The following is a 12,520-nucleotide window of genomic DNA, read 5'->3' as shown; positions in this document are numbered from 1 at the left end:
GTGTCTGAGACGGGTTAGAGGTTAGAGGTGTAGACTCTAACTCTGTTCCTGTGTCTGAGACGGGTTAGAGGTTAGAGGTGTAGACTCTAACTCTGTTCCTGTGTCTGAGACGGGTTAGAGGTTAGAGGTGTAGACTCTAACTCTGTTCCTGTGTCTGAGACGGGTTAGAGGTTAGAGGTGTAGACTCTAACTCTGTTCCTGTGTCTGAGACGGGTTAGAGGTTAGAGGTTAGAGGTGTAGACTCTAACTCTGTTCCTGTGTCTGAAACGGGTTAGAGGTTAGAGGTGTAGACTCTAACTCTGTTCCTGTGTCTGAGACGGGTTAGAGGTTAGAGGTGTAGACTCTAACTCTGTTCCTGTGTCTGAGACGGGTTAGAGGTTAGAGGTGTAGACCCTAACTCTGTTCCTGTGTCTGAGACGGGTTAGAGGTTAGAGGTGTAGACTCTAACTCTGTTCCTGTGTCTGAGACGGGTTAGAGGTTAGAGGTTAGAGGTTTAGACCCTAACTCTGTTCCTGTGTCTGAAACGGGTTAGAGGTTAGAGGTGTAGACTCTAACTCTGTTCCTGTGTCTGAGACGGGTTAGAGGTTAGAGGTTAGAGATGTAGACCCTAACTCTGTTCCTGTGTCTGAGACGGGTTAGAGGTTAGAGGTTAGAGGTGTAGACCCTAACTCTGTTCCTGTGTCTGAGACGGGTTAGAGGTTAGAGGTTAGAGGTGTAGACCCTAACTCTGTTCCTGTGTCTGAGACGGGTTAGAGGTTAGAGGTTAGAGGTGTAGACTCTAACTCTGTTCCTGTGTCTGAGACGGGTTAGAGGTTAGAGGTGTAGACTCTAACTCTGTTCCTGTGTCTGAGACGGGTTAGAGGTTAGAGGTGTAGACTCTAACTCTGTTCCTGTGTCTGAGACGGGTTAGAGGTTAGAGGTTAGAGGTGTAGACCCTAACTCTGTTCCTGTGTCTGAGACGGGTTAGAGGTTAGAGGTGTAGACCCTAACTCTGTTCCTGTGTCTGAGACGGGTTAGAGGTTAGAGGTGTAGACTCTAACTCTGTTCCTGTGTCTGAGACGGGTTAGAGGTTAGAGGTGTAGACTCTAACTCTGTTCCTGTGTCTGAAACGGGTTAGAGGTTAGAGGTGTAGACTCTAACTCTGTTCCTGTGTCTGAGACGGGTTAGAGGTTAGAGGTTAGAGGTGTAGACCCTAACTCTGTTCCTGTGTCTGAGACGGGTTAGAGGTTAGAGGTTAGAGGTGTAGACTCTAACTCTGTTCCTGTGTCTGAGACGGGTTAGAGGTTAGAGGTGTAGACCCTAACTCTGTTCCTGTGTCTGAGACGGGTTAGAGGTTAGAGGTGTAGACCCTAACTCTGTTCCTGTGTCTGAGACGGGTTAGAGGTTAGAGGTTAGAGGTTAGAGGTGTAGACCCTAACTCTGTTCCTGTGTCTGAGACGGGTTAGAGGTTAGAGGTTAGAGGTGTAGACTCTAACTCTGTTCCTGTGTCTGAGACGGGTTAGAGGTTAGAGGTGTAGACCCTAACTCTGTTCCTGTGTCTGAGACGGGTTAGAGGTTAGAGGTGTAGACCCTAACTCTGTTCCTGTGTCTGAGACGGGTTAGAGGTTAGAGGTTAGAGGTGTAGACTCTAACTCTGTTCCTGTGTCTGAGACGGGTTAGAGGTTAGAGGTGTAGACCCTAACTCTGTTCCTGTGTCTGAGACGGGTTAGAGGTTAGAGGTTAGAGGTTAGAGGTGTAGACTCTAACTCTGTTCCTGTGTCTGAGACGGGTTAGAGGTTAGAGGTTAGGGGTTAGAGTCTAGTTTGTTTGTTTCATCATTTGTCATAAATTATAACTTTTGCTTTAAAGTTTTTGATTTACACAAATTCAGTTTTTCTCTCTATATATTCATGAAGCCGTGTAAACCGCTCGTTCTTCATGTGAAGTTGAAGTAAACTGTCCGTGAATCTTTCAGAACTCTCAGAATACTCTTTTATGAAACTGCAATCTTACAGAATCATATTTATTTCTCCAAATAACAGACTAGATTTACTCTGTCTGACGCCATCATATCTTCAGATCTTTGTTGCCAAACGTGTTTTTTGTCTCACTGGCATAATTGCAAATTTACTCCATCTATGCATAGACACATGAAATGTAAAGAAAGACTTTAGGATAATTAATGTCAACTCAACCCTTGCTGTCACAGTTACTGTAGGTTCAGTTAGTTTAGTTCAGTTCAGTTTTCACTGTGTTCAGTTTCTGGTGATTATGTGTTCACATGTTTCACGTTTCTTCGATTGGCTTGTTCTGTCTATTTAAGCCACGTTTACACGTTTACTTTACGTTCAGTTTTTTGTAGTTCCTGCATTAATAAAGAAGACTGTGGCATTTAGATCCTTTGGGTTTATTATTGTGACACTTGTGTGGAGCAACAATTATCAGCTCAGATATTAGAGGTATATTCAGTCGATTTAACGTCAGCATTTCAATCCCAGTTACTGTTAAGTGTAATAAATGTTTGTTGTTCTGTATATGTTAGCAGTTTCAGTAAACGGTTTCATTAGTTTCTGAGAAAATGTTCCTAAATTCACAGATTTACACAACAAATACACAGCTTTGTCATATTATTTTAACTGAAAAGGATTTTTTCACATCATGATGAGGTGATATTAATTTCATGAGCTTTCCCGTTTCTGAAAATTGGTTCATATGATCATGAAACGGCATTTCTGTTTATATTAGTTAGTGATTCAGGCGGAGGTTGCTGTGAAACAGACTGTGACTATTTAAAAAATAGCTTTATATTTTAGGAAAGTTTTAAGCTATTCATTTAAACCCTACCCATCATCCTCTGCTGTGGGATCAGTATTTGTGAGTGATAATTAGTCAAGTCTCCTTCATTTATACAGTGCTTTTAACAATATAGACCGTTTCAAAGCAGCTTTACAGTGATAATAGGACATTACAGTAACAGAGATTGTTTAGGCTTTATAGCAGCTCTAGAATAAAGTTAGTTTTGATCGATTAATTTCTGTCGCAACGATCATTAGTTATTAACTTAGCGGCCACTAACACGACACCGTTAATGCGTTCCGACCCGATCATTCGCACAACAGTGCCTGGTGGCTCGAGAACGCAAACCATGAAATAGGTTCCAAGGTGCAAGCCTTGAAAAATTTTGGGGAAAAAAGTTGAAAAAATGTGAACCTGTGAAAACGCTGATGGCGCGTCACGTGTTCAGTCTATAGGTAAGCGCGTTTGAATATATATGTGCACAGGCGTGTAGTCCTTTTTTATAAACCAACCCTCAACAAACTATTTGTCTGGCATTAAAATTTATAATATAGAATTTTTCATCGCTTCCGCGTAGCCACGCGAACCGGAATTATCCCGACAACGCTTTATCTGTAGAGCGGTAAAGGGAAGGAGGCCTTCACAGGGAGAGACTAGTGACACTTCAGGACTGCGCTGTCATCGTGTCCAGGCGCAGGTCCTTCATCAGATCTGGAGTGTGTGTGTGTGTGTGTCCAGGCGCAGGTCCTTCATCGGCCTGGATCCGGCTGACTGCGGTAAACCTCGGATAAACAGAGAGGCTAATATACCTATACCCTAGCCTAGCGCATCTTCACATCGACGTCGGCTGCATGGGTGCTAATACCTGTTCCCCTAACTAGCTCTCTTGCTGCGCAGCAATGATCGACAAACAGACTTCAGCAAATGTCCTTCAAATGCTTTAATCACGTCTTTAGTTCCCGAGCAGTTCTCAGGGAATCTCTCCCAAGAAAAATCAAGGCCGGGGGATCTCAGACAAGTTCCATTGAGAATCCCACAAGTGAACACGAATACAACCGCTTTATAGAATTAGGAGGTATGGCATGACATGAAACATTACTTAATTTGATTGGTTCTTCATAGACAAGCCCTTTTGTTACTAGGTAACCAAAAGGTTTCAAGTTTAGACATTCTGTCTAGTTTCATTTCCCTTATTTGTTATTTTTACATACACACACAACCAAAGTCAAAGAGGTATGGCAACACTCAAAAACAGAACAGAACGTTTTAGTACATTGTGTTTCAAAGTGTTAGTTTTGTTAGGCCTAAAATAAAAATAAGGTTTGATGTTAGAAACATGGTTAGTTTAATATATAGTTTACTATTTTAATTAAAAACTCAAGAGCACACGACGACGAGGACTTGACAGAGCAGCCATCAAGTGTTAGACAGTATTCTAGGTTTGTACGTGCTGAGTTTTTTTGTTCAATAATTAGAATCTCTGTTTTTTCAGAATTAACCCTCTACTGCATGGTGGTGCCATATGGCAACATACTATTTGTGTTAATTTCCTTGCCACTATCTCTTTAAGAAAACATTCTCATAGTTTTTGTTGGAATGAGAAGACCTTAGCTTAGCCAATGATGTGCTTTGGTTAAGTCACATGACATGCAGTTTTTTTTTCTGTGGTGCGATTTTTGACAGATTGCGGTCTCTTGTCGGTAGTTGCTGAAAGCAAACTAAAACATCAGGAACAAACAAGGACCAGCCCATATCACATACACAAACAAATCGGTAAGTTATGATGACATATTCATCACCACTCAAAAACGTTTTTATGACATTAGTTTTTGGTAAATCGATCAAATGTCTGTGTTGCCAAGTGGCAACACTGTACAATAGTGGAATGACCTTATTGCAATAGTTTAGCTAGCTACTGTATAAAGGTCAGCTGCAATCTGATAAGCTGTAACAATAACAACATTAATGCTAGTGATATAATGTTGGTTAGTCATATGTTAAGGACTGCCAAGGCATTTGTATTATGGGAAAAAATCTAATTTGAATGGCAATTTTTGAATGGTAATATCTAATTTGAATGGCAAAAACATTGTATGTTGTTGCCGTATGACAACATATCATAAAGTACCTTAAAACATTTTTTTTACAGCACTTCAAGTTAAGCCATTCTAAGAAAAGAAAAAGAGTCAAATATTTTTTCTATAGGTCTATCATAATGCGTACGGTAGAGGGTTAAGTTGTAGGAAATTACTAGTTATCCAGTTTTTTATATCAGCTATGCATTCCGTTAATTTTATGAATTGGTGCGTTTCGTCAGGGCGTGAAGAAATATAGAGCTGAGTATCGTCGGCATAACAGTGAAAACTAATGCCATGTTTCCTAATGATATCTCCTAAGGGTAGCATGTAACAGCAACGGTCCTAGTACTGAGCCTTGTGGTACGCCATACTGAACTTTTCATCGATAAGACATCTCTTCATTTACTGCTACAAACTGATAACGTTCAGATCAGTATGATTTAAACCATGCTAATGCAATTCCACTAATGCCAACATAGTTTTCGAGTCTATTTAAAAGAATGTTGTGGTCAATAGTATTAAATGCAGCACTAAGATCGAGTAACACTAATAGCGAGATACAACCACGATCAGATGATAAGAGAAAATCATTTGTGACTCTAACAAGAGCTGTCTCTGTACTATGGTACGGTCTAAATCCTGACTGGAAATCCTCACAGATATCATTCCTTTCTAAATAAGAACATTGTTGTGAGGATACTGCCTTTTCTAAAATCTTTGACAGAAAAATTAGATTCGAGATCGGCCTGTAATTGACTAATTCTCTAGGATTAAGTTGCGGTTTTTTAACAAGCTTACAGGCTTCCGTACGTGGACCGCCCGCAGTGTGTTCTGGGATTTTTAACGGTTCGATTCTCTCAAGTCTGCAGTCGATGCATCCTCGATATCAAGAACTCATCCGGGTTCTTTCATGCGCACTCTGTATTTCCGTTCTTCAGTATTGGAATTGAACTTCGACAGTTGATGATGATGTAGTACGAGAACATAAGGACACAAGATCGCTTAAGAATGCATACTGAGAAACAGCCATTAAGAACTAATCAGGGTTGCAATGGTAACAAACAAGGGACACAGGAACTAAACACAAGAGAACACAGAAACAATAGGAACAGAAAATAACTTCAACCTTAAAGTCCTTCAGACAGGAATCATGACACATGTGTTGTGTGTTTTATTTCAGAGTCAGTTCAGAGGAGAAGATGGAATGATCTGAGAGTGATTCACCTGCTGAACACAATTACACACAAGAATGCGCATTAAATATACCATTTCTGTCATCTTTATTGTGACTCTGGTCATCATAGAAAAGGAAAACAACATTATTTCAAAGTAGGTGCTTCTCTCAAACTCCTCTATTTATTCTTCTGTGTGTGTGAATAACAGTCAAAGAGCACTTTAAAATCAAAAGTTGTCTGGTGTTATTCATTTTTCAATTTCTATTGTTGGAGAAATTGCTTCTTTGAGAAGAGACGAAACATTAAAGGGATATTTCACCCAAAAATGATCATTCTGTCTCATCATGCGGTTCCAAACCCGTTTGACTTTCATTCTTCTGTGCAACACAAAAGAAGATATTTTGAGGCTGTTGGGATCCAAACAAAACTGGTTATCTTTGTATGGACAAAAACCACCCCAAAATATCTTTGTGTTTTGCAGATAAGAGAACATCATATATGCTTGAAAGGACATGAGGGAGAGTAAATTATGACAGAATGATAATTTTTGGGTGAACTGACCTTTTAGCACTAATAGCGACTATCACGGTTTCTTCTGTCTCTTTCAGGGTGTCTGATAAACTGAGCACACAGCTAACCCCGCTTCTGCTCGGCCCGTCTCTGTCCGCTCCACACAACGCCTCGGTTGACCAACACGAGGATCATCTTCTGGAGAACGCCTCGGTTGACCAACACGAGGATCATCTTCTGGAGAACTCGACCTGGTCCATCCAGCAGAGCGTGTCTCCAGCGTCTGCGTCAGGAGGACAGAAACACATTCTTCTGCTGGCCACCACTCGCACAGGCTCCTCTTTCGTTGGGGAGTTCTTCAACCAGCAGGGATCAAACATGTTTTACATGTTTGAGCCGCTGTGGCATGTGGAGCGCATGCTATCGGTCGAGTCTGGCGGGACGAATGCCTCAGTCGCTGGGCCGGCGTATCGGGACGTTCTGCATCAGCTGTTCCTCTGTGATTTCTCACTGCTGGAGAGCTTCATCGAGCCGGCGCCACAGGATCATGTGACGGCTTCGCTCTTCCGCCGCGAGTCCAGCCAGTCGCTTTGTGAGGATCCCGTCTGCACGCCGTTCGTGAGGAAAGCGTTCGAGCGCTACCACTGTCGCATGCGCCGCTGCGGGCCGCTAAACCTTACGCTGGCCACTCAGTCCTGCAAGCAGAAGGAGCATCACGCCATTAAATCCGTCCGCGTGCGACAGCTAGAGACGCTACGTCCGTTAGCTGAGGATCCCAGACTCGACATGAAGTTCATCCAGCTGGTCAGGGACCCTCGCGCTGTTCTCGCCTCTCGAATGGTTGCCTTCTCCAGCAAGTACAAGATCTGGAAGAGGTGGGCCGTGGACGAAGACCTTCCAGTGGACGAGGACGAAGTGAGAAAACTCAAAGGAAACTGCGACAACATCCGTATGTCTGCTGAGATCGGACTCAAACAGCCACCATGGCTTCGCGGACGCTACATGCTAGTGCGCTACGAGGACATTGCACGATTCCCAATGCACAAAGCTACAGAGATGTACAGCTTTATAGGCATTCCCTTCACTGCAACGGTGGAAGAGTGGATCCTACAAAATACTCAAGCATCTAAGGAGGTCAGCGGAGTTTATTCCACCCAGAAAAACTCCTCTGAACAGGTGGAGAAATGGAGGTTCAACATTCCCTTCAAACTGGTTCAGCTGGTGCAGAAAGTGTGCGGCCCCACCATGACTCTGTTTGGCTACAAGTTTGCAGAAAACAAAGACATGTTGATTGATAAATCAATAAGCCTGATCGAAGAGAGAACATTCTTATGATACTACTCAGACTTCATGAAGAAGACTGCTGAGATACTTGAGGATCAGGGCTTGACATTAACACCCACCAAATGCGGGTGGATTTCAGCAGTGGCGAATAACGCAGTCACTCCTACTAGACACTTTGGCGGGTAGAAATTTATATAAAATTATAAATTATTATAATAAATTTATTATAAAAAAATGTTGTCCCTAACCCTAACCCATACATATCGATACTGAAATATCTGAAACTCTTCCAATACAAATTTTCTGCAGAATAGACACACGATACCAGCTGAGCTTTCTCGCTCTCTCGTCTCTCCGACAGCGAGTTACACACAAACCCGCCTCCCCTTACTCACTCGTTTCATTTGCTCCGGATAAATATTGTTGGTGTTACAGGGCTTGAATTTTGGCGTGGGATTGTGTGTATTGTGCATACTTTGAATCATTCCCACAGATTTTGTGCTCAGACCCAACTAAGGATCCATGCGTCAGGTCTTAAATTACCTGCCATAAAGTCCACTGCAATAGGTTGTTTTCACATGACGTCACGCTGCTGCATTGCGAGAGCGCGAAACTCAGATGGAGGGCAGGAAGTGAAATAGCTGAATCTGCTGTCTGAAAAAATGCCAGTGTATTGTGTAGTTTACGGTTGCTCCAATCGTTCTAATCGAGAAAAGGGAAAGGGTTTTTATAGAGTACCTAAGATTGTCACTCATAAAGGTGAGAAATGTAAAAAGCTCACAGAACAATGCCGTAAAAAGTGGATTTTTAACGCAAGTTACGTCTGCGGTCGGGAGGAGCAGAGTCTGTTAATGCCCGAGTCTGCAACGATCACTTCGTCGGAGGTATGTTAGCTAGCCAACGTGTTTTTTGTGTCTGTGTTTATATAGCATTAGGTTGTCGTTAAATGCTCATTTACCTCGTTTACACTGTCAGTGAAATGTGATCCAATTCCGATTTTTTGCTCTTATGTGAGACAGATCGGATGTGTTTTATGACAGTGTAAACAGGGGAAAAAAACGCATGCATTCGGATATTTCGAGATCGGTTTCAGGCCTCATTCATATGTGGAAATAAATCGGATATTTGCCACTGCGACTGTCATGTAAACAGGCAGATCGCGAGGCATTACGTTAGACAATGTCTCCGCGGTTAAAGCCAATATTTAAACACAATATGCTCCCACCAGTCCTTATAATAATCACGTGACTGAAACCCAGCTATTGACAGAAATTTCTGGCTTAGGGTTTTCACTGTTACACGATAGGGGGTGCTATTACGCAACTTTTGAAAGAGTACTGAATCTCTGGATCAAAACACAGGTGAAGAAGAAGCAGAAACAAGCGATAGCATATGTAAGCAGATGCATTTGTGCAGAAGCATTGATGCATTGAGGTGTTGATGGACTTGATCTACTCTATCTGTGTTTGATCATCGCTTTGAATCAGATCTGGATGGATTCTTTGACAAAAATGTCAATTTTTACACCTTTTTGCTCAAAATGTTGCTTTTTTTAATTAAACTTACCCACATTCAAGTGTTGATAAAAAAGGAATGCATGAAGTTAGAATAAAACATTTCTTTTTTCAAAATATTCTGGGGGCAATGAAACTTGTGTGAAAAAGGTCAAAAATGCTGATGATTGATGGCAACTTTTTTCAAAAATTTTGTCAGGGAAAGAGCTAACATACCTTTTGCCAAATTATGAGTTAATATTAAAAAATATCTGTATGGCAGTTTCCCCCATGGTATCGATGTCAAAATGGTGGCCAGTGAAAATGCAGAGTGGCCAGTAACTTTGGAAAACCACTTGCAACAGTGGCTGATGAGCAAAAAAGTTAATGTCAAGCCCTGTTGAGGATGTTTGTGACATTATTGAAACATTATGCGAAAAATTAATTACATAACTTCCTTAAGCATTACTGAACAATGAAATATTATTTATTTTTTGACTGATGGTTAAGTCAGAAGTGATGTTTGAGTTGAAGTGAGGTATTGCCTTGGGACATATAGCTGGTCTTTTCAACTTTATATACTGTATGTGTGTTTGTTTTGAGGGAAATGAGCAAACAGATGTTTCTGGCCTGGTTTTGTGTCTTCAGATATTCTTTCCTTCTATCCATTGCTGAGATATCAAAGACATAATGATTTAAATTAATAATTTCCTAATTATATTTATACTCTGTCAGGCCAGTTTGTTATGAACAACATATAGTCTCTTGTAATACAACTTTTACATTTCCCTTAAGGGATTAATACAATTCTTATAAAATAATTTTACCTTATCCTAAATTCTTGATGTGTTTTCTGTTGTAAAGATTTTATCAAACAAATAATAAACAGGTGCTTTAGTTACTATACTTTGAGTGGTAGCTGAAAGTCTAAACATAAGGGTTATGTGTACTAAGATCTCTTTCAGTGCTGTTGCAAAATAGCACTTGAATCCAATAATGCCAGAACTGTTTTCTCCACAGAGTTTTTAAGATGCATCTAAATCTGTAAGTACTAATTAGTGTCTAGAGTCCAGGAATACACATAAACCTTAGTGATGGCCCAGAAACACTTAGTAGTATGGCACTGCCCTAACCAAACTCTCTTTTTCATTGTATCTGTGCCCTAGGTCTACCAAACTCCTGTCCCGTCCCGTCATCTGCTAGCACTTAGCATCGGCCTTCGAGGAGGAAGAACCTGCTTTCTGTAGCAACTAATCAGCTGTTTATTACTGTGCGTCTGCTATTTAGAGCACCAGTGAAACTCTAACATGCTCATTTACGCAGAACCCCTCCTGTATGTGGTACAGACGATTTACTCAAACTGACCTCACCCTCCCACCCACACGCAGTTCGACAGATCTCAGAGGAATGGCCCCATGCCTCCATTCACTCACATCAAGTTGAACATTTAAGCTTTGTGTGTGGAGATGCAAGCTTAGGTTCAACATACACAATCTCAAACTTTTACTTTTGATCTATAGCTTATGTGACCAAATATATGTGCATCTTGCATCAAGGAATTTATAGCTCAAGGACATTTTAAGCTTCATGAGGTCTAAAGGACCGGCGTGGTTCATGTGGGCTGTGTGTAAAGGGTGGAGCATGTGTATATGGTCAGAGCAAATATAGAATAGCACAACCGCTCTCCACAGTCTCAGAGGAACCTTTTTTCCTTGCAAGTAAAAAGAGGCCATTAAGCATCCAGATCACCACATCAGATAAGAAGAGAGCTGTAATATAAACCCCTTTGACAACAATGTGTCAGTGCACTGAAAAAACTCTATATTAACATGGTTTTATCCGTCAAAAATATTATTCAACATTACTGAATCTACTTATACCAACAAAGGTAAAGTTTATTGGTTAAACAAAGTGGAAATAGCTAACTATTTCATGTTACCAGTTTTTACCATATTGTGTCGTTCAGGCAAATCAGTTTTTCCATTGAAGTGTAACAAAGTTTGATGATTAATCCGATTGTAACAATTTACATTTTATCTGCTCCTGCTTTTAATTACCATTGCTACTTTTACATTTAATCATTCAGCAAATTATTTTATCCTAAACGAATTACAAACGAGGAAGATAACATGCAATTTGATAGAAAAGTCACAATATTCTTTGTACACAATGTCAAGTTAAAAGTAAAATCAAGATTACAAAAAAAAGCTAGATATGTGAAACTCAGAAATGAAGAGGGAGACCTTGTTTAATGGTTGATGGGAATTTTAACAAAAATGTGAAGAAAAGGCAACTGTTATTCTGTTACAGACTCAGAGTACTTGCATCATTGTGAGACCTGTAGCCATAACTGACTCATTTACAACTAAGGGGATTAATTCATGAAAGACAGTGTTTGTCAGATAATTAATAACCAATATGCTCTGTGTCTTAAAGCATAATAGAAGGGAACAGATCCAACCATGTTGTAATGATTCACATAAAACAACTGCAATAGCTACAGTTGAGTTTCACTCATTCCCACATTTGTCCTCAGTTGTACAGTAAGTGATGTCAAACCTCAGGACCAGCCCGCGTCTGAGAATGAGCCTTCCGGAGAGAGAAAATAGCCACATGCACCTGAGCTTGACTGAGTATATAAACAGTACTATTGATTCACCTGGTCTTATAAGAGTTTCCCTCAGGTTAAAACATCCCCGTCATAAAGTTTTTACCAAAAGAATGAAAAGCAGCCCTAAAGCAGCAAAAAAGAAATGACATGGATCAGACTTGAAAACCACAAATGTTTTTTGTTCAGACATCTCAAGGATTTTTTTTTTAGCTGCCTCCTTTTCTCTGTTTGCCTTTTTGCTCAGAATAGATTTTGCTGCAAACATTTTACATTCCTTTGAGTGTGTGTGGCAAATGCCATGCCACTGGTTGGTGTGTTAGTGTCTACTGCATGCCCAAAGTTAGTGAATACATCAGTTATTGTATCACTGTTTGTCTAACTCTCAGTTTAGAATATTTTTTAAACCACAGGAAAAACACAACCTCTCCCTGCAAAGTATTTAATCTGCAGTCTGTTTGTTCCATAAGTGTATTGTACTATCTTTGAAGTCCTGAAGAGTTTAGGATTGGTGTTCAGAAATGAACTAAAGCAAAGCAGGGTCAGTATCATAACTTTATCAAAGTTTTGTTTTATGTGATGAACTATGAGAGTTTT

At 40.6% G+C, this 12,520-nt stretch overlaps 1 protein-coding gene across 1 annotated transcript; it reads left to right on the top strand.

Moving 5' to 3' along the window:
• Positions 1-4,417: 4,417 nt before the first annotated feature.
• chst3b (carbohydrate (chondroitin 6) sulfotransferase 3b) lies at positions 4,418-7,873 on the top strand (the record flags this gene model as incomplete). Its single annotated transcript, XM_081392529.1, has 3 exons — positions 4,418-4,548; positions 6,034-6,182; positions 6,637-7,873. The coding sequence occupies exons 2-3, from the start codon at positions 6,103-6,105 to the stop codon at positions 7,871-7,873; spliced, it is 1,317 nt and encodes a 438-aa protein (XP_081248655.1). The 5' UTR covers positions 4,418-4,548; positions 6,034-6,102.
• Positions 7,874-12,520: the final 4,647 nt, after the last annotated feature.

The sequence above is a fragment of the Scardinius erythrophthalmus genome (assembly GCF_964197995.2).
Source record: "Scardinius erythrophthalmus genome assembly, chromosome: 18".
Classification (NCBI taxonomy): Eukaryota; Metazoa; Chordata; class Actinopteri; order Cypriniformes; family Leuciscidae; genus Scardinius; species Scardinius erythrophthalmus.
This window is presented reverse-complemented; position numbering and strand designations above follow the sequence as displayed.